At 57.2% G+C, this 22,177-nt stretch overlaps 1 protein-coding gene across 50 annotated transcripts in view; it reads right to left on the bottom strand.

Annotated features, from left to right (window-relative positions):
* TSNARE1 (t-SNARE domain containing 1) overlaps positions 1–22,177 on the bottom strand; it is a 171,645-nt gene that overhangs the window by 75,257 nt on the left and 74,211 nt on the right. For 29 of the 50 annotated variants that reach the window (XM_070631151.1, XM_070631166.1, XM_008535981.2 and 26 more), the window contains 4 exons: positions 19,910–20,000; positions 15,799–15,873; positions 15,208–15,264; positions 5,455–5,616 (listed from right to left, as the gene is read on the bottom strand). In XM_070631151.1, the coding sequence (XP_070487252.1) occupies positions 5,455–5,616; positions 15,208–15,264; positions 15,799–15,873; positions 19,910–20,000 (385 nt within the window). The remainder of the gene's footprint in view (positions 1–5,454; positions 5,617–15,207; positions 15,265–15,798; positions 15,874–19,909; positions 20,001–22,177) is intronic. The other 21 variants (XM_070631169.1, XM_070631165.1, XM_070631172.1 and 18 more) reach the window with 3 other exon arrangements.

Raw genomic sequence — 22,177 nt, forward strand, 5'->3', positions numbered from 1 at the left:
CACGGGCTCAGAGAGGGGACCTGAGGCCAGAAGGGATGAGAGGGGTGCTGGCTCTGCCTTGCTGTGTGGCCGCAGGGCCCCAGCTCTCCTCTCAGGGTCCCCACATGCTCAGTTCAGAGGCACGGAATGGAGGGCACACGGCCCCCAGGAATGGGCATGGGGACTCAGCCCTGTAGGCCAGACCCCAGGGAGGGGAGGGCCAAGCTGCAGAGGAGGTGGGGCTGGTTGGCAGTGTCTGCACCAGCTCTGGCACAGCTGCAGTGGACAGACAGAGGGCCGAGGGGCAGCAGACAAGCCTGCGGACAGAGCTGCTGGCCGCTTGGTCGCCCGCTGGCCCATGGTGGGGAGGGGCAGCAGCTCCTGGACGGGACTTAATTGGGTGCTCAGACACCTCCTGGCACACCCCATCAGTCCTGCTTCCTCCCGCGCGCACCAGCCTCGCGCCGCTCAAACCCAATTACAGCTCGTGCTCTCAATAATGAGATGAAACAGCCTTTCCCTCTCCTCTCTACCCCAGACAGTGCGCCAGCCAGGAGGCTGCAGGCCACCAGCACCGGCCCCAGCAGCACCAACACCCTGACACGCTGGGTCCTGGGAGGTTGGGAGCCCCACAAGGGCCTGCCCACCTGGAACCAGTGTCAGACAGATGGCCTAGGCTGGGAGCCCAGAGACCAGCCAGCTCAGATTCAGGGGCAGGGGGAGGAGCCCCAGAGAGAAGGCCGGGTGCCTGGCACGAGGTGGGTGGGGCCCCAAGACCTGGCTCCTGCACAGGCGGAGCTCCCCTCAGCCTGGTGTGCCCAGGAGGGGCCCGGCGACACGGGGTCCCACGTTAGCAGCCAGCGGTGCCCAGGGCAGGGGTCAGACCATGTGGGCCACAGCCATGTGGCCCCCACCAAGAGGAAGCACATAGTGATGTCCTGCCGTAATGGGAGCATGTGCCTGGGATGCGTGTGCCCCAGCTGGCAGTGCTCCAGGGGCCCCCCTCTGCCACAGCCTTCCCATCCTGCTTCTCTAGCCGGCAGGGGCTTTCCAGAGAGGTCTTCTGCACCACGGGAGCCTACAGGCTACACACGGCTGCTCTCAGTGCAGCGAGCCGGCTCCTGAAGCACCCAGGGACACAGCTCTCGACCGCCCAGCTGCCTCTCAGGCTCCTCCTGCCCAAGGCTGGTTTCGCTTTCTCTACTCTGCTCTCCTAGAGGAAACGAAAGGAGAGAAGCCCAAGGTACATGGCATGGAGAAACGCAGGACTCACGAGGCCACCCACCCTAGCCTGCGGCCTGCGGGGAGGGGGAGGGGGAGGGGTGTGGCCAGTGCCTGTCTCGCTGGGCCTCCAACCCCGGCACAGCCCCATGGCACAGACCCGCGACTCTCCCTAGCACTCCACGCACATCGGCAGCTCCTCTGAGAGAGGGCCCAGTACTTCTCCCAGGAGGGAAACTGAGGCCAGAGAGGCCTGGAACTGGCCTGGCCACAGGCTGGCAGGCAGCACACCAGGATGGAGCCCAGGCTGGGAAAGCATGCATGGTCCAGGCCCGGGAGGCCAGGGGTCAGGACAGAGGACAGCTGAGACCAGGCCCCAGGACACGTGCGCCCAGGCCAGGAAAGGCCACCTGTGAGTGGCCAGGCCTGTGGGGCTGCGCTGGGCTGGGGCACCCCCGTCGCCAGGGCCAAGCAGTTCTGCAGGGCGAGTGCAACGAGAAGGGCTGGACAGAGGCAAGGGGTGGGGGCAGTGCACGGAGCTTTCTGGGCCAGGCATCTGGCCACAGGCACAGGGACCAGTGTGTGGACAGAACAGGGAAAGCACAGGGGCACCAGGTGCCGGCACGGTGCAGGCACCCCACACAGTGGCCAGAGAGGGGCAGGAGCAGGGTACCCACTGTGTCCACAGGCTCCAGGCCCCCACACACCCCTGGACAGTGACAATGCCGAAAAGTGGGCCCAGAGACCCGCCTGGACAGTGAGCCGAGGGAGGACAGGTGAGGACCATGGCGGACGGGAGCAACTCCCCAAGTGGGACTGCAGGAGGGCGAGAGGCTGCTCGTGGGGTCCTAACCCAGCCTGGAGGCGGGCAGCCCTGGGCAGGGGTGCAGGACAGGCCTCTATCATCATGGGGGACTGGCCAGTTTTACAGGTTCATTCAACAAGCATCTGTCAAGCCAGCTACTGCAGGACCTGGGGACTGGCCCCAGTAACAGACAGAAGGGTCTCTATTCTGGTGGACAGGCAGGCAGTAACTAGGCCAGCAACCAGACTGACGAGAGCCTCAGGGCGTGCTGAGGCGGGTGGAGAGCAGAGTAGGGCGGGGTGGCAGCCAGCAACAGTGAGGTCTGGGGAGGGGGTTCCAGGCCAGAGCTGCGGCGCGAAGCCCCTGAGCAGCAGGTGAGGTTCACTGGGTATCCCAGGAGCCAGGGGGCAGAGGTGGGGAGGAGAGATGTGGGGCCGTCTCAGGGGGGTCCGGGACAGGGAAGGGACACAGGATGTTGTGCCTACATATGGGGAGCACCCAAAGGGTCTCGAAGGACACTGTGCTGACAGAGGGCTGGCTGCCCAGGAAGGTCGGGTGGAGGTCTTTACAGATCCCCTGGGGGCAGGACACCCTCACTCAGAAGCCAACAGGCCAGGTCCCAGTGGGCCCCCTGAGCTGAGGAAGGGCCCAGAACCCCTGACGGAGGCCTGGCGCGCCTGCTCTCCAGTCTCCTACCCATTCACCACCTGGTCCCTTGCTAGCCAGCCAAAGCGCCCATGAGCTCCCCTGACAGCCCCCAGAGGGCCCGCCGCACTCTGCCATGACACACGGGTGGTCTGAGATGGCAGGGGCTTGGAGAAAGAGACCATCCCTTGAGCCGCCCATTTCACAGATGAAACCACCAAGGCAAGTGGTGAGTTCAAGGTCACCGGCTAGTTAGGGGAGCCTTGGGCCTAAAGCCAGGACGTGGCCTTCTCACCTGGCACTCTGTCTTCTCCCACAGGACGACTTGGGGAGGGGGAGCGAGAGGGAAAGGGACAGCAAGTGGAGCCAACACCTCCCTCAGTGCCAGCTGCACCCTCAGCGCCAGTCCTACATGGGACCCAGCGTTCACCCTATAAATGCCTGCCGGAGGCCATGAAGCAGGAAGGAATCAGATGTGATTGATGTTAACCCGCTACTGTGACTTTATTCCATTTTCTGGGCCTCAGTTTTCCCGTCTATCCACACTCCCCACCACCCACCCAATAAGAGTAAGTCCTTGACAGCAGACCAGAGCCCCAAACAGTGTTACTGGACCCAAAGTGTCACCTCCGTGACTTTGTGAATGCACACAACTGTGCAAATCCAGAAGCCCCGGAGATGTGGGGGGATGGAGTAGGGGACAGAGTCGGGGGAAGGGTAGGGGGCTGGTGAGAGGATGGAGTTGGGGGACACAGCGGGGGGTGGTCAGGAGCCGGCTCAGTTCCACATGGAAAGTCTGCAACCAGCCAAGGCGTGAACCGTCACGTCTTCCCGAGGCTGTTCCCACAGCCCCGGCCCCAAAACACTCGCCAGGCCCCACGGCCCGACCCCTGCAGGCCGATGTGGCTCTGCACAGACAACTCCCCAGAGCCCTGAGCAGTTGGCCTCTAGGTCATCCTGGAGGGGCCTGGGGACACCTGCCTGCCCTTCGAACCCCAGCCGGGCCTCTGTGGCCTTCAGCCCCCCCACCTCACTACATACGTTTAAGATGTGCTGGAGGAGGGCTTTCTAAAGGCTAGTGACAATTTGTGTTTATTTTTCCCATTTCCAAAGACCACAGGGAGAGAAGGAGGGAGGGAGGCAGGGAGCTGTGGCGCTCGCTGCCTTCCAAACCTCTGCCCCTGACGTCCATGTCACCGCTCTCCAGCTGCTGTGCTGCAGACGAGGAGAGCGAGGCTATGAGGCGAGGCTGGCCACTGCCACAGTCCCTGACTCACTCCCAGCTTGGCTCTTAGGGCCACAGACAAGACTGACAGACTCAGGCCAGCCTCACGTTAACATGGTCCTAAGTGGGCCCAGAGCCCCGCGCCCTCCCCCACTGGGCCCAGCCCCTCATCTCAGCTGAAGCGCTGCAGGGGCCTCCCCGTGGGGCCCCCTGCCCTCATAAAGCCCGCCCCCTGCCTGTATTCACCACCCAGAGAACCAGAGCCAGCCAGGGCCTGGCTGCCTGATGGCTGAGAAACCCGCTCACATGGGGCCCAAGCTCCCCTCCTCGGAACCCCACCCCGGGGCTGCTGACTGCCCGTCTGCCCCCTCAGCCCGTCAGCCACCAGGAGGCTGTCCAAGGCCCCGGCCAGCCCCAACCGCGATGCCACCTAGGAACCCCACGGCCTACCCTGCAGCGCTGCTGTCAGGGTGAGCCCCCCGCCCATGCAGGAGCCCCCAGCCTTTCCTGGGGACAGCCCTCTCCCTGCACACATCCTCACGCATGGGGCCCAAGGAGGCACCTGCTCTTCCACTCCCTGGATGCCAGGACAACGCTAAATCAATCGAGAGCAGCCCCCTCCTCGGCCCCCTTCATCCCACCACGCACAGGCGGTCCAGCGGCCCACGGTGTGCCCCAGGGGCTGCTGGGGGCTCTTCCTAAGAGGCTTTCAGTTCTTGAGCTAAAGGAAGAAGCAGTCCCCCCACCTCTTGGGCCTCCCAGTACCCCGAGTCACCAGGGGTGACAGCTCCTGGATCTGTTCCTCAGCTTCTCTGGGAAAAGCAGGTTTTGCTGCCACAGAGAGGGATAAAAGTGTGTGTGTGTGTGTGTGTGAGTGTCTGTGTGTGTTTGGTCCATTTGGATGGTCTCAGCAAGAGGGAGGCCCATCTTCCACTAGCAGCTCTGCGCCGCCTCCTGCCACGGCCGCCTGGAACAGCGCCTTCTTCTCTGAGCAGTGAACGTGGGGCGTGGGCAGGGTGGGGGCACTGACTGAGGGCCTGAGAAACAAGCCCCCCTCCACCAGGCCAAAGCAGGAGGGGCCCCAGAAATACAGGGGCCGAACCCTGCCTGCCATGGGTCATCCACCTCCTTCTAGGACGTAAGATCTACTTGTTGTAGACAGAGCAACAGGTCCTAAGTAGTGACTCAGTTTACCAGCTTGCCCAAGTCACTATTTATCTACACGAAGCTGCCTGTAGGGAACCTTCATTCCGGAAATCTGGTCCCTGGGAGCTCAGGACTGGCAGACCCTGGGAGAGCAGCTGCTCCTCCTCCTCCTGGAGACATGGAGACACAGAGGGAGGAGGGGGCGCGCCATGGCGACAGGTGGGGGCTTGGACCCCAGTGCCCACAGCTACACACACTCAGGGACTCAGACCCCACCACGCACAGGGGCCCAGACCACCACCACCCACAGAGCCAGCGTGTCCCTGCCAAACCACCCCACTGCCGCATTGTAAATGCACTTCCAGCACTCAGAGTTACCTGCAAGCTCACTCGCACACACGCACACGTGCACACGCACACGCCAGGTCCTCACCTCGATCTGCAGGATGGCCTCCTCACGCAGCCGGATGGCCTCCAGGTCCTCCTCGGTGATCTCAGGAAGCAGGGTCTGCTCCTGGCCCTGCCACACGCTGTCACCCCCGTTAAAGATCTTCTCATCGTCAGCCAGCTCGGCAAAAGGGGCCCGGGGACTCTGCTGATGACAGACACAGAGCTGTGACCACCAGCGCACCTCACTGCCACCAGGCCCAGGCCACGTCCTCCTCCCGGTTCCACCTCAAGGCTGGGCCTCAGCTCCCAGGTGCCCAGAGCCTTGGGGAATCTGCGAGCCCCCAGGGTCCAGCTCTCAGGCAGGGAAGAAGAGGTGGCAGCCTAGACCCTGCAGCCCAGATGGGGCCGTGGGCCTGGAGCCTCTGCCCTGTCGCTGGGGGGTAGTCCCTGCAGGGCCATGGGGTGCTGGGGGCTGGGGCAAATGGTGGGCAGGGAGCAGGAAGAGGCAGCCACTGGGCCCCTGCCCTTCAGCCTATGTCCCAGTCATAGGCCAGAGGTGTGGCTGCCAGGCAGGGGCTGTGGACATGAGGTATGGACACGACACACAGCGGGCACAGATACCCCCAGGGACGGTATTCCTCACATGACCCCCCTCACTCACACCAGGGATCCCTGACCAAGCCCGAGGGACTTTTTCAAGTTGTTTCATTCTTTTTTTGTTTTGTTTTGTTTTTTTCAGAAAGATTGGCTCTGAGCTAACACCCACTGCCAATCCTCCTCTTTTTGCTGAGGAAGATTGGCCTTGAGCTAACATCTGTGCCCATCTTCCTCCATTTTATAGGTGGGATGCCGCCACAGCACAGTTTGATAAGCGGTGCTAAGTCCACACCCGGGATCTGAACCAGTGAACCCCGGGCCACCGAAGCAGAGCGCGCAAACTTAACCGCTACACCACTGGGCCGGCCCCACGTTGTTTTACTCTTTACTGATTAATTTACCAAATTTTGAAATTCACTAAAATGGTGGCTTTCCCCTTCAATGAACTCAATTTGCTCTCCGATGGGACAATCTGGGTACAAGTGAGCTGACATCCTCCCCTCAAGTGTCAGATCCTGAGTGGGGGTTCGGGGCTGCCTGCCCCGACTCCAGGCGCCCAGAGAGGTGAGGGAGGGGAGGAGCAGGAACAGGACCTACGCCAGAGCCACGGCTCCACATGTACATTCGTAATTTAACTGAGAATGTGCAAGAACGAAAACTACTGATCTGCACCCCACAGCCCCTCCCCCAATAGGAAGCCAGAAACAGCGCTCCCGGCTCCCCACCCTCCCCGCAGTCCAAGTGGCTTATCTTCACATTGGGTGTATGTGCGCGAGTGTGTATGTGAATGTTGTGTTTGTGTGTGAATGTCATGGCTATGTGAATGTGTGTATGTGCAAAAGTATGCACATGTGTGTTTGTGTGAAATCAAAAGGGCAACAAGAAAAGGCAGAGAGGACAGACAGAGTCACAGGAGGAGGGCCTGGCAGCCAGTGTTCCTTGTCTCCCGTGTGTCACACTCCTTCCAGCCAGCTGTCACTGATGCTCCCGACAGCCCTGCAAGGAGGAGCCACGCGTCAATATTATAGATGCGGACACCGAGGCTGGAAGAGCCAGGACCTGAAGCTGGGGATCTGGCTCCAACTCTAGCAAAGAGGAGCGCCAGGGCAGAAACCTGGAGAGAGGACAGTGCCGCCTGAGCCCGGGGGTGGGGAAGGGGCCACCAGAAGCCCGCGGCTCGAACAGCTTCCTCCCTGGCCAATTCCATGCCCTGAGCGCATGGGGCACCTCCTCACTTCTCCCCTGTGCCCAGGGTGGGCGCCCTCGTTCAGTCCAGGGTGCTCACCATAACGCCCTCCTTCCGGCCCAGAGATAGCATCGTCCTGGAGGCAGGGGCTGGGGGATCCTCCCAAGTCAGTGCCAGGCACACGGACAGACGGCGAGGTACAGCCGCCACCCCAACTCACCCAACTCAAGTCCAGAACTCTGGCTGAGCCCCCACTGTGAGCACGGGCCACGGGGACAGGGCTGAAATGCAGCCCAGGATATGGTGTGCAGCCCTCTGTCTGCTGCTGTGCGTGTCTGGGCTCTCCACGGCAACCATTCTGGGAGGAGCTGCAGAGGCTCCTGTTTTCTGCTGTCCTTTCATCATGGGACCCTGAGGTTTGCCTGAAAGGAAGCCCACCTTCATACCCACTGTGAGCTCAGGGTGGTCTCGTGGCAGAGCGCTGGCCAGGCTGACGCCAGCAGAGGTGCCGTGTGGGACTCTGGGGTTTCAGGGGCCACTGGGCTGGTTGGGCCTGCAGACCCAGTGAGCAGGGCTCTGCAGGTGGCAGTTACAGGACTGTGTTCGTCCTGCCACAGGCCCCACTCCTGCGGGCCGGGCCACGGTGGCAGGGGGAGCCCAGGGAAAGGTCTCCCATCCCTCCTGAACACTTTCAGAGGCCATGACGGTACGCCCGCGCAGGCCGGGGACAGAGCAGATGGACAGCAAGAGCTCCACATGGATGCGCTGCCCTGCACTCGGCAAGGAACAGAAACAACCAATCGCACAGGTCAGAATTTCAGCACATTTGTGACAAAAGCCAGCAAGGGTGGGTGTGTGATGCTGTGACAGCCGCGTGTGCGACTGCACGGAGGAAAGGGGCATGTCCAGGTGGGGCCCTGTGGGAGGACCTGGTGGTAACGGGACCAACAGTATGGACAGCCACCACCACTGCCGCCCCTGGGGCTGCCAGGCAGACCAGGCGTGGGACCAGGCGCTCTCTCTCATTCCGCTCACCGCTGTGCAAGGCGGGCTCCCTCATTTTCGGTTAAAGAGGGCGACTGTCTGGCTGCACAGAGAAGCGCAGGCTAACCCGGCTCTCCTTCCGAAGCCGATGTCCTTCCTACGTGACACATTAACACAGGCGACCTCTCCTCCGGGCGCCCGCACAGGCCTTTAAATACATGAACACGTGGATAGATGAATGTAAGAGAAAAGATCTAAAAACTCTGTTGCCAAGCGCTGCTCGTCCAAGGCGGCAATTATCACCTCCCCTTCCCGGCGTGGGCGGGAGGAAGCCAGCAGTGCCAGGCGGGCGGGCGGGAGCGGGAGGGGCTGGCCCTGAGCCAGACCCCGCCCCCACCAAGCTTCTGCGGAGTGGAGTCACCACAGGTCCTGGCCCAGCCCCGGCACCGCAGGGAGGCCTGGGCGAGTTGCACACATTCTCAGGGGCTCAGCGTACTGTCTGTAGGATGGGAACAGTGACCACACCCCGAGGCCCAGGATGCACACTTAGCACACATCACCACACTCTGACCGTCCTGTCTCCCAGCCGGGAGCTGCCTGCGCACGCCTCACTCCCACCAGAAGGGACAGTGTCTTGTTCTCCAGCTAACCGCACACGCCCTCAGCCAACGGCGGCAAGGGGATGGGAAAAGCTAACTCCATTGCTGACAGTGTGTGATCCGGCAGGTTCCGTAACTTCTCCAAGCCAGGCTTCACTTCATAAAATGGGCTGACATGTCCCAACGAGATGCAGGGGTGAGGCCCCAGCCAACCTCACCAGCATCAGGAGGTGCACACAGAGGTGAGACCCCAGACGGGGAACAGGAAGAACCGTGCTGTCTGCAAGTGAGTTTTGGGCCGTGGGACACCTGCCTGGCCGGGGGACGCCGAGGGCATGCGCCCAGTATGTCCACCACCTCCCAATAGCGGCCTGCTCCAGGACGGGGCACTCAGTCCTGCTCCAGAGACCTGCCCCCACTCTGATGCCGTCGGCCTGGGCCGCCCCGCACAGGCTCCTAACAGCTTCCCTGTCAATGGAATCGTGCCGCGTGGTAAGAGCGCCCGGGGTGCCCTGGCCTGTGCTCCAGGGACGGAAACACCAGCACGCTCGCTCCCACCCATTTGGAACTTCAAGTCCCTACCATAGGAGAAGGGCCTGGAAAACCGATGGCACACCCACGCAGTAACCACTACCGACCAGACACAAGGAACCAGATGTGCCAGCCAGAGGAAGTGCCGCAGGATGTGACGTGTCACCGCCCTGGAGTTTGGGGTTCCAGCTGAAGCTCCCCAAAGGCTGAGAGCCAGCCTGCCACCCCTGCATGCTCTCCCCTCCACAGGCACCAGGCCACCTGCCCTGAGCGGCTCATGACAGAGACACGGAGGAAGGATGGCTTAGACGCCCTGATCCCGCCACAGCCCTTCTCCTGAGAGGACCAGAAAGCTCCCCTTTATTCCCCTCACAAAGGCCCAATTTGGGTCTTTAGCTCCAAGGCCGGGATTAGGGCTTTGCTGGCAAGGCGCTAGGGCCAGCGGAGGGGACGGCCGTGTGATGCTTTTCCAGCTCCAGAGGGGCCAACAAAGGCGGCTTTCTCCTCCCTGCAAGGCCAGGGGTTTGGGTCCCGTTCTGACGCACAGTGAGGAGACCCACAATGCAGCGTGACTGCTGGAGAGCCGGGCCGCGAGGGCTTTCCCGTGGGAAGAGGTGGCACCCCGACAGCATTCAGGGAGGATGCACAGCAGTCTTCAGTGTGGCCCGCCCTGGGACCCAAGGGTTCTCAGGCCCTGGGATCGGCACAGGAAAATGACCCTGGGGGGAGGGCATGGTCAGGACGCAAGCAGGCACAGGCTTGGGAAAGACAGCCTCTGTTAAGTAACCCAAGGCCGGTCACTGATTTCTCCAATTAGCAAATGACTATCTGTTGGCTGACGAAGTTTCTTGAGGCTTGTCAAGCCCAGAACGCCAGAACCAGCATGACTGCAGTAATCTTTCCCCCGGCCCCCAAATTAAATAAAGGAACTGGGCCCAGAGGCCAGGGGCAGCTCCGGGCCTGTGCCTGGTGGGGAAATGCCACTAGGGAACTGCCTGCTGGCCTTGATGGTGACGCACACCTCTGCCGCTGCAGCTGGAGCACACAGGGCGCTGGAAGAAATCTGTGCTGAGTCGGCCTTGGCGGCACAGACTGTGGATTTGTTCTTTTTAGTTATTTTGGTGGGCATGAGGCGGTGTGCAGTAAGAGAGCACTGTGGGCTCACTCTGCCTTCCAGTGGCTCACGCTGAGCACATGCTCACAGCTCCCGAGCCATCAGGACGTCCCCTCTTGCGATGTGCCTGCCTAAGCCTTTTGCCCTTTGATGTCTTTGAATTGAGCTGTCTGCCTTTCCCTTATTGATTTGTAAGAGATCTTTATATATTATGGATGTAAGTCCTTTCCAGACATTGTGCAAATACCTTCTCTCACTCTGAGAGTTGCCTCTTCACTCTCTTAAGGGTGTACTGATTCTAACAAAGGCAAGTTTATCAGTCTTTTTCTTTATAGTTAGTACTTTTTTGTCTGCATAAGAAACAGTTGCTTAGCATAAAGATGTGAAGATAGCCTCCTATGGCGTCTTCTAGAAGCGTCATTGCCTTATCTTTGGGATTTAGGTCTGTGATCCAGCTGGGGTGTTTTTGTACATGGGGCGAGTTGGGGTAACAGATCTGCTGGGAATGGCAGTCTTGAGCATGCAGTCTTCCGGCCCCCTCAGCCACACAAGCATGGGCCGTGGGCCTGGAGCACTTCCTCACCAGGAGCAGGAGCCCTCACAGCTGTGCTGGCCTCTCCGCCTTGTGGGGGAACGTCTGGCCCTCTTCAGACCCAGGGCACCCTCCTTTGTTCTGCTACAGCATGTGCGTCGTCCAGCACCTGGCCAACCCACTGCTTTATCTGTCCCCTGCAGGGAAGGGACCAGGTCCCTCTGCTGCGGTACAAGCGGGGTGTGAGCAGGTCAGGGGCCCTGTGTCAGCCACCAGGAGGGACCTGCTGGCCACGGGGGACCACGCCCACTGTGGAAGCTGATCTTGCGGTCTCTCTCGATGAGGAAACCACAGGTGCATCAGTGACCCCGGTCCTGAGATGCAGGGGGCAGGGGGTTGGAGGGGCAGGGGGTTGGACTGGTACTTGCCATTCGCTCCACTCAAATATCCAGCTGATCCAGTATGGAGCCCAGAACAAGCCTTCCATTCCCACTGCACGAGGACACCTTGCACAAACCCGGTGAGCACGTGCATGCGGGTCCGCATCTAGATCCGATTCTGCTCCCAATGGTCTGCTCATCGAGCCTCCAACAAATACCACACCTTCAACTCCTCCAGTCTCATACTGCGTTCCGCTGCCTGGGAGTGTAAATCCTCCAGTTTTGTTCTTTAAAACTGTCTTCGCTATTTTGGGCCTTTTAGATTTCCATATACATTTTGGACTCAGCTTAACCATTCCCACACACGCTCAAAGCCGGCTGGGGTCTGTGTCTGGATTGCACTGCGTCTGCAGGTCCACTCGGCGAGACTGACATCTCTAAGTGTTGAGTTTTCCACCCTATAAACATGGTATACCCCTCCGTTATTCAGATCTTCTGTAATTTCTCCTAATGTTTAATGTTTTCCCAAATAGACGCTTCTTCCTAGTTTTGATGCTGTTACAAACGGTACCACTCTCCACATTTCATTTCCAAATCGTCTTCCGACAGCACAGACGATGTTTCCTTGTACACCGACCTGATGCCAGTCATCCTGTCACAGCCACTTAGCATTAATGCTACATTATCTGCACATTCACCCACATTCTCTAGTCACACAACCATGCTGTCTGCGAGGCAGTCTCTTCCTCTTCTTTCTTCTTCTTGCCTTACTGCACCAAATAAGCCCTCTGGCACAATGAGGAACAGAAGGACTAGCACCAGACTCCATGTCTCGCCCTCACTCTCAGGAGAAAAGACAGTAAGAGGGGCGCTAACAGTAGGACTTTCGAAGACCCCTCTCAGATCAAGGGCCCTCCTATCTATTGCTAGTTTGCTGAGAGTTTTGAGCCCCCTGGGTGGGTGCTGAATTTCACCAAACACTCTTCTGTACCTACTGAAACGATCATGTAGATTTTCTTACTTATTCTATTAACATGGTGAATTACACCAATTATTTCTGAATGTAAACCAACCTTGGATCTCTAGAATAAAGCCTACTTTATAATGATGTATTACCTTTTTTTATATATTGCCAGATGTAGCTCATTATTATTAATAATATTTGGCTAGGATTTTTGCTTGTATGCCCAAGAGAGAATGTCATATTCCTCCGTGTGATGTCCTCTAAGAATCTGGAATCAAGCGATTTCAGGCCTCATCAAGTGAGGTGGGATGTCATCCGTTTCTTTATATTCTCTGTAAGAGTCTGTGTGAACTGGTATTATTTATTCCTCAAATATTGGGAAGAATTTATCAGTAAAGCCATCTAGATCTGCAGTTTTCTTGGTGGGATCTTTTTAATTAGGGATTTCATTTCTTTAATAAATATCGGGCTTTCTAGGTTTTCTATACATCTTGGTAAGTTACCTTTGTCTAAAAAATTTATACTTCATCTAAGTTATCAAATTTATTGGCATAAAGTTATGTATAATATCTTCATATTACTTTTTTTCTAATTAGTAGGATCTGTAATGATATAGCCACTTTCATTCCTAATACTAGTAATTTGTTTTTTCTCTCTGTATCTTGATTAATGTTGTAAGGGTTCCACAATTTTATTAATCCTTCTAAAGAACCAACTTTTGGCTTTATTGAATTTGTCTACTGTGAATGTGTTTTACATTTCATTGATTTATGCTTTTTCCTGTATATTTTCTTTGGATTTAATTTGTTGTTGTTGTTTTCTAGCTTCTTGAGATCAAGAACTAGATGACTGATTTTCACATTCCTCTAATAAATGTGTTTAAAGCTATAAATTTCCCTCTAAGCACTGCTTTAGCTGCATCCCACAAGTTTTCATTTGCTACATTTTCATTTTTGTTCAGTTCAAGATTATTTCTAATTTCCACTGTGATTTCTTCTTGGATTCAATGGGTTATTTCATCAAATTGTATTCTTTACATTCTCAACCCCTGGCAATTTTGTTTTCGTTGTCAAATTCTAGTTTCATTGCACTCTGGTTAGAGAACACATGCAGCATTATGCCAATCCTCTGGAGTCTGTTGAGACCTACCTTATAGTCCAGCAGAAGCATTATGTGCATTTGACAGAAATATATATTTTGTGGTTGGTTATGGTGTCATGAATAGCCATTAGTTCAAAGTGTATTGATTAAAAGCATTGGTTAAATCTTTTATATCCTTACTAAATTTTTTTCAGTTTATTTTATCAGTCATTTAGAGAGAGGTGTCAAAATCTCCAACTATGATTGTGGATTTACTATTTTTCCTTTTATTACTGTCAGTTTTGCTTTACATATTTTGAGGTTATATTATTGGGTACATACAAATTTAGAATTGTATCTTCCATTCGAATTAACATTTTATCCTTATGAAACACCTCTTTATCCCCAGCAATACCTTCTCCACGTGAAATCTACTGATTCTAATATTAATACAGCTGACCAGTTTTCTTTTGGTTAGTAGTTTCACAGTATATTTTTTTCCCATCCTTTTACTTTCAACATTTTTCTGGATTTATCTTTAACGTGTGCCTCTTGTAAACACTAGATAGTTTTTCCCTTTTGTCTGATAATCTGGGCCTTTTAATTGGAGGGGTCAGTCTATTTTACTATAACTATAAATGTTATAAATCTACCATCTTATAATTTGTTTCCTATTTTTCCCAACTGTTTTTTGTTGATTTTACTTTTATTTTGCTTTCTTTTAAATTAACCAAGTTTTTGTTTTATTACTTCGTATGTTCCTCTCTATTAACTTATTTTACAGTGTATACTCCTGTGTTGTCCTTTTGGTATTACCCACCTAGTACAACATGCCTCGTTGGCTTATTAGTCTACCTTTAGTATTTCTGTCATTTCTCTGGTGACACAAGGGCATTACAACACTTTAACACCATTTAAATCCCTTGTGTGCTCTGCGTATGCTGTCCAGGTATTTGCATTTGCTGCATATCTCGAACCCCACAAGTCATTATTATTATTATTCAACAGTCAACACGAATTTAGGTGCATCCACATTTTACTGTTCTCAGTGCTCCTCATTCCTTCCTCCATTATTGTGCCTCCATCTGAGATCATTTTCCTTTTTCTACTTTAGAGAGTTCTCTTGATGACAAATTCTCTTAGTTTCGTTTCTCTAAAAATGTTTTCATTTCACAAAAATGCCTCCCTAGATGCAGAGCCCAGTGTCGTAGTCATTTCCTTTGAGGACGTCTTTCCACTGCCTTCTGACTTCCACTGTCTCCTTTACGGAGTCTGCTGTCAGTCCTGTACTCCTTTAAAATCACGTGACTTTTCCCAGGCTTTAATCTGATGTGAAAAAGTTACTTCGTCTTTGTTTTCAACATTTTATTACAATGCGACTAAGGGTGGTCTTTAAGAAACAGGATGAATTTCTCCTACTTGTCACAGAGCTTCTTCAGTCGGTGGCTTCAAGTACTTGGACAGTTTTGGAAAATTCTCAACCATTTCCCCTTCAGATATTGTTTCTGTCCATTCTCTCTCCCTCCTGTTCATCTAGGACTCCAATTATCCTCTTTTCTGGGTTTTCTATCAGTTTCTACTCACAGGAGGGTTGGTCTGACACCAGTTAGTCCTGCACAGCAAGAGGAACCGTCAGCAATCATTATTTGGGAGCTTACCCTGTGTCGAGCCCAGGCCAGAGACCTAAGACTGAAACGCCTATTTTTCAAAGGTTATTTATCAGGGGCCCCTGTCCTCAGGTCCTCCTGCTTTTCCCTGGAGCACCAAGGGCCCTGGCCTCTGCATTGCCCCTCAACGCCCAGCGACTACAGCAAATACTCAGCACTCACCTGTTTGCCACCCCTCTGCGCTGTGGGAAGCAGTGCTCTGGACTTCTCTGCAATTTTCTGTTGGAAAAAGTACAAGAGGAGGAGACAGGAAGAAGAGAAAAGGGAAGGAGGAGAGGAGAACAGTCAGGTAAACTAAATAAGGAACGTGGGACAGCAGGTGACAGCAAAGCCTTCAGCTCCAAGAGAGAACGCAGCTCCCAGAGAGAACGCAGCTGCCCCAGGACTCGGGACAGCAGGGGGCTTGGCCAGGCTCTGCCGACCCTCTGCTGGGTAGCCTCCTTCCATGCACATAAACTCTAGGGGCTTCAGTCTCCTCGCCTGGCAGAATGGTGACACCTGTTCTTCCCATCTCCAAGGAGCTGCCGTGAGGATGCCTCATAGGCAGCACCAAAAGGTAAACACCCTTCACTGCCCACACCCCAAGGCTGTGCCAGCAGGATTCTGGTGACTGTCAAACGTCCACAAGGCCAGCCCTTCCTCTGCTCTGGAGGACAGGACCAGGCCAACCCATGGACAAGATAGCCAGAGTGGGTGCTCAAGAGACCGAGGCCCACCCCAGGTGGCCAGCACCCTCCCGTGAGGGCAGCTCACCTTTTGCACCACTCCATAGCGCTGAATGGCATCTGAGAGCTGAGTTCTCAGGCGGTCCAGCTGAAGACGCTCCTGCTGCAGAGAGAGAGTGGCTGAGACAGGCGGCTGGGGCTTTGTCCTGCGCCCAAGCCCCCTCCATCTCTACATGTTTCAGTTCCTGACACCCTTAGCACTGTCTGTTCCTCCTGGCAGCACCTTCCCCAGGCTCCCCTCTCCGTCCACCATGACCCTCACTGCTGTCATTGCCTCCTCAGCAGTTAGAACTGGGCTCATCCCCATGTCCTTCATCAACCCAGTGCCATCACCTCACCCCTTCAAAAGCCAGCACAGGCTCCACAGACACAGGCAGCGTCTGCGGACACCATCACCGCCCAATCTCACATGTCTTCAACCCTGACCACTGAGCCAGGCACAGCTCTAACACGACATGCCTGTGTGGTCCCCATAACAGCCCACTTAGTGAGAAGAGTTGTGGTCCCCATAACAGCCCACTTAGTGAGAAGAGTTGTGATCCCCATCTGACAGCTCAGGAGACCTTGGTCTCAAGTTCTAAGTGGCCTGTTCAAGGCCACACAGGTGGTGGGTCCAGACCCTGAGGCCAGGCCTCTGATCCCAGAGCCCACGCACCTCATCACATGCAGGACTGCATCTCATCACCAGTGTCAGAACCGCAGCCATCAGACCATCCCTCCTGCCACCAAAATCTCAGCCCTCGCACCCTCCCTCCCCTCTGCAGGGCCCCCATCCTCCCTGGAACGAGACCTCGACTGTCTTGTTTGCCGCTGTACCCCAGGGCCCAGAATGATGCCTAGCACAGAGCTGATGCTCAAGACATACTGTCAAAAGAGGGAACAAACAAACAAGGGCTGGGACCTGGCACTGCCGCTCTCATCTAGCGTGAACACCACCAGGCCATTAGGGGTCCCAACCCCTCATCTCTCGTATGCGGCACTGGCACAGATGAAGCCACACGGGTGCCCAGGGCCCTTGGACCAGGATACAGACAAAAGCTCATGCTCCCTCCTGCGCCCAGCACCTCCCATCATCTCCCAGGAGGGCCCTGGCCATTCTCAAGTCACAGGCTAAGGCCACCCTCCTGGGGGGGTTCTGTGTAGTTCCAGTGTGAACTTGGCCCCTGGGCATGGTGCCCACTCCTCCACTGCCACCACACACCACCATGCAAGCCCACAGATGAGAACGGGCCACGGCTGCGCCAGCAGGCTAGCCACATTTCAGTGAGACCCGCTTTCCAAGGCACACGTTTCACAGGCACTCGATGGTCTCTGGACCTGATGATTCCATGTGGCTGCAGCTCCGTAGAGCCCATCTCAGCACCCGGGTCAGGCTTCTGCAGTCGGCCCCACGTATGTGCCCCAGGACAGAGCTAAGAGCCCGGGGAGCTCTTCAGCACTTTTGAGCAAACCCTCCCCAGCGCTCCAGTCCCTCAGCCCCCCGGCACCAGCACAGCCCTTCTTCCTCGAGAGCAGTGAGCAAGGCCAGCCCTGCCCGGCCAAGCTGTCCTCCCACAGGACCGTGACACCCTCAAAGGGGGACCTCATTTGTATCCTTCTGCCAGCATCTGGCACAGCACAGGTGTTCAACAAACGTTTTTTGAGTTCTTAGATGGGTGGGATAGGTGGGTAGATGGGTGGGTAAGTAGTGGATGCACAGACAGGGCTGGAGGGTGGACGGAAAGAAGGAAGGATATATTAGGCTGAAAGTGATCCCTCTGAATGCCCAAGGAGCTCAACCTCTGACTTCCTGGCCCTCATGGCATACACAGAGGTGAGAACTTGGGCTCTGAACCCAGAAGGCCCAGAGTTCACACGCAGCTGGAGTTCCTGCCTGGCTGGGTGGTTTGGGCAGGACCCTGTCCAAACCTCAGCTTCCTTCCCTGTGAAAAGGAGGCAGGAACGCCGACTGCGGTGCCAGGAAGACTAAGGGAGACAGTGAAGCAAAGATTCCACGCAGCGCCTGGCCTGGGGTAGACCTCTGATGCCAGGGGGGCGGGGGGGCTATTACGGCCTCGACCTCGTTCCACAACTTAAAGGGCAGCATCTTATCTAAGTGTCCATACCCCACAAAGTCGAAGACAGAGTGGGCCCAGAATCAGCGTGCACTGAACCGGACTGAACGAGGCATCAACTTCCTGGGAAAACAGCCCACGTGAACTGACTGCCTCGCTCCACACAGACACCTCTCAGGATCGCCAGTCACCACAGCCTGAGAGCCAGCACGGCACGTCGTCTAACTCAGGATGAAGGGGTAAAGGAGCGACTGGATGAAGGCAGGCATGGGCAAAGGAACAGAGAACAGAGCTACAGGCGCAGAGGCCTCGCCTGAAGACCAACACGACAGCCCGCTGCAGACACCGGGCCCTGTGGGGCGAGGCTGCTCACGTGAAGAGCCACAGGCACTGACTTTCACCCGAGTCCAGGCCAGGCGCCCGACTCTCATCCTGAACAACAACCCACACCACGATCATTAAATCGTGAGCAGAGCGGCGCCAGGCACTCAGAGCACAGCTCCGCGGCTTCTGTCCTGAGCTAAGACAGGCATGCTCTGTGCCCCCTGGTCTGCAGAAAACTGACTGCCGTTTCTATGACATTTCTTTCAGTGTATTTTTTTTGCTGAGGAAGATTAGGCCAGAGCTAACATCTGCCGCCAATCCTCCTCTTTTTGCTGAGGAAGACTGGCCCTGAGCTAACATCTGTGCCCATCTTCTTCTACTTTATGTGTGGGACACCTACCACAGCATGGCTTGCCAAGCGGTGCCACGTCCGCACCTGGGATCTGAACCCTGGGCCACCAAAGCGGAACATGCTAACCTAACCACTGCGCCACCAGGCCAGCCCCTTTCAGTGTATATTTTTGACCAAAGTGTAACTCAACTTTTGGACCTAGATCTACATTTTTCATTAAAGTATCATTTATACTTTAAGTAAAATTCATCCATTTTGACTGTATAGTTGAATAGCTTCAGTTGTATAACCATCACCACCACCTGGTTTGGGAACAAGTCCATCATCCCCAACATCTCCCCGCGTCCTTCTGGCGGCAACCCCAGCTCCGACTCCAGCCCAAGCCGCCTTCAGCTCTGAGCCCGCAGCCCTGCAGCTCGGGCATCTCCTATAGACAGACCCACACGCACACTCTTCCGCCTCTGGCCCCGCGCCCAGCATGTCTCAGCGGCCAGCCCAGGCTGAGCAGTGTTAGCGCTCCACGCCTGTTCACTGGCGGCCAGCCTCCTGCTGGGGCCGCACCACATCAGTGCATCTGACACACCCGGGGTCAGAGCTTTCCTCTGTAAGGAGCTGACTTCAGTATTTTGGGATCTGCAGGCCAGAAAGTCGCTGTCGCAACTACTCAGCTCTGCCCTGGCAGCTGGAAAGTAGCCATGGGCAACACGTGAATGAACAGGTAACAAATACAACTTTACTTATGGAAGGAAACTCCTCTCTACGTTTGCAGTTTTAACGGTATTTAATATTTTGTGACAAGTGTCCTCTAATCTTTGCGGAATCGGGTAGAGTGCAGATAAAGACTGGGGCAAGGGAAGGGATGTGAGAGGCCAATGGAGGCGGCGACAGCAGCAACGGGGGAGGAGCTGGGGTGATAGGGGAGGGACTCGGTGGTGGGAGAGGGGCAGGGTGGTGGGGGAGAGGACTGGGTGTGGGGGCAGGGGGGGAGGATCAGGGCTGTGAAGGGGGCTGTGGCGCCAGGTATGGTGGCAGCCATGACCGTGGTGATAACCTCTGTGGTCTGATGAGGACGGGGTTGGTGAGGAGGCGACTGCAGTGACAGGGAGGGCACAAGGAGGTGGCACAAGGGACAAGGAGGTGGCTGGGTGGGTGACGGGGAAGGGCGTGTCATCAATCTCCATTCAGAGGAGCCCGGCCAGGAGGGCAGGGACCCCCAACACCCACACCGCCCCTGGCAAATGGTGGGTGCCCAAGCAACAGCTGCTGCATGAACGACTCAACACGTCGAGTTCTGACCGTGCGGCCGTGAAGGCCGAGTTGTAGGCCAGCCTGAGCGTCACTGCACATCCATCTCCCCCACACCCCTCCCACATGTCCCCACCCCACCCTCCTATCTCCAGGAAGCGTACCCGGGAGCAGCCCCGCAGGAGCTCCGTCATCTGCTTCACGGCGCTGGTGCTGGCGGCCACTGTGCTGTTGGTCTCCTGCTGCGCCGAGTGCCTGAAGTGGGACAGGGTGCAAGTGGAGGAGGGCCGAGGGGGGAGGAGAGAGGACAGCGAGCAGGGCCCCAGGATGGAGGGCAAGGTCACAGAGAGGCAGGGAGAAGCAGAAAGGGGGGACAGCACAGAGAGGGGAGGGGACACATGGAGAAAGAGCGGGAGAAGGGCCAACAGGAAGGAAAGAGGCAGAGAGCAAAAGAGGCGGGAGACAAGAGGGGCCGGAGAGGGACAGACAGACACAAGCACACGGGGCAGCACAGTGAGCGAGAGGGGTAAGGAAAGAGAGAGAAGGACACGGTGAGCTCTGGGGAGTCAGCCAAAGCCAGGACCCTCACCCCACACGCACATGAGCCATGTGAGGGCAGCAGCCGGGCCACACCCCAAGGAGACCCAGGCAGGGCACCCTGTGCAAAGGCCCCAGAGGTCACTCAAGGGAACCTGGGGGATCAGGGTGGCTGCAGACATGGCCCTGGAACCACGGCTGGGGAACCTAGGCCCCTGGCAGGCCCCTGCGGGCCCTGACGAGGCTCCCGCCTCCAGACCCAGCAACATGGGAGGCCGGGCCCAGTCTCCCCCAGCCCCTCAGTTTATGGCTCTGAGTGTGACCCAGAAGGAACTGAAAAGACGAGCCCCTCGCCTGCCTGGGGTTGAGGACTGCCTCTCTGGACTCAGTGACACCTGGGCAAACCCTGCCTCGGGCCTCCTGCGGGTGCACACACCGAGGGGGGCGAGGGAAGGGCACCAGCCTGGCTTTGGGCTCAGCAGACACCAGAGAAGCATCCAGACCCCTCAAGCTGCAGCCCGATGGCCCCTCCTCTATCCCTACAGGCCCCCTTACAGCAGTGGTGGGCAGGGGGGCCTGTGCCAGCCGGGATGAGCACATGGCAAGATCCCAAGAGCTGGGCGCCATGTGACAGGTGGGTGCCCCAGCAGACAGAGGCGGGCCCCAGGTCCCTGACACTGGCCCCTCGGCCACACAGCATGTGGCATATGGGGGGGCGGCGGGACAGTCACCCATGCAGGAAGGGGGATGGGAGTGAGACAGAATGGAGACCCTACACCAGCCGAGAGGGTGTGGGCTGAAGATGGTGGTGTGTGAAAGCGACCTTTTTCTCGGAGGTGGCCAAGAGACCACTGGAAAACCGTGGAGGCTTATGGTATGTCCCCTCAGGATTAGCTACACAGTTGCTGATGCCACTGAGTCCTCTGTTCCCTTTGCTGTACCTCCCCTGTGGTCCCCGCACCTCCTCCCCCATGGCCCCCACACTTCCCACCGTGGCCCCCTGCACTTCCCTGCCCCATGGCCCCTATGCCTCCCCCACATGGCTCCTTCACCTCCCCCCAATAGCCCCCGCACCTCCCCCCTATGACCCCCACATCTCCCCCCATGGGCCCCGCACTCCCTTCCCTCCTGTGGCCCCCGCACCCCCTTCCTTCTTGTGGCCTCCACACCTCCCCTCATGGCCCCCACGCCCCCCTGTGGTCCCCCACCTCCCCCCAATGACCCTCACACCTCCCCCCATGGTCCCTACACCTCCCCCCGTGGCCCCCGCACCTCCCTCCCTCTCCCTATGGCCCCCGCACCTCCTTCCCACCTGTGGCCCCCACACCTCCTTCCCACCTGTGGTCCCCATAGCTCCCCCCGTGGCCCCCTGCACCTCCCTCCCTCTCCCCATGGCCCCCGCACCTCCTTCCCGCCTGTGGCCCCTACATGTCCTTCCCACCTGTGGTCCCCATAGCTCCCCCCATGGCCCCCTGCACCTCCCTCCCTCTCCCCATGGCCCCCTGCACCTCCCTCCCTCTCCCCATGGCCCCCGCACCTCCTTCCCGCCTGTGGCCCCTACATGTCCTTCCCACCTGTGGTCCCCATAGCTCCCCCCATGGCCCCCTGCACCTCCCTCCCTCTCCCCATGGCCCCCTGCACCTCCCTCCCTCTCCCCATGGCCCCCGCACCTCCCTCCCTCCTGTGGCCCCCACACCTCCCTCCCTCTCCCTATGGCCCCCACACCTCCTTCCCGCCTGTGGCCCCCATACCTCCCCCTCGTGGCCCCCCGCACCTCCCTCCCTCTCCCCGTGGCTCCCACGCCTCCCTCCCTCCTGTGGCTTGCAGTCTGCCCTCCCGGTGCCCCCAGCTCAGAGCCATCTGCTCAAGAGGCCTTGCTGCCCTCGCCTCTCTGA

Source organism: Equus przewalskii, chromosome 8 (assembly GCF_037783145.1).
Source record: "Equus przewalskii isolate Varuska chromosome 8, EquPr2, whole genome shotgun sequence".
NCBI lineage: Eukaryota > Metazoa > Chordata > Mammalia > Perissodactyla > Equidae > Equus > Equus przewalskii.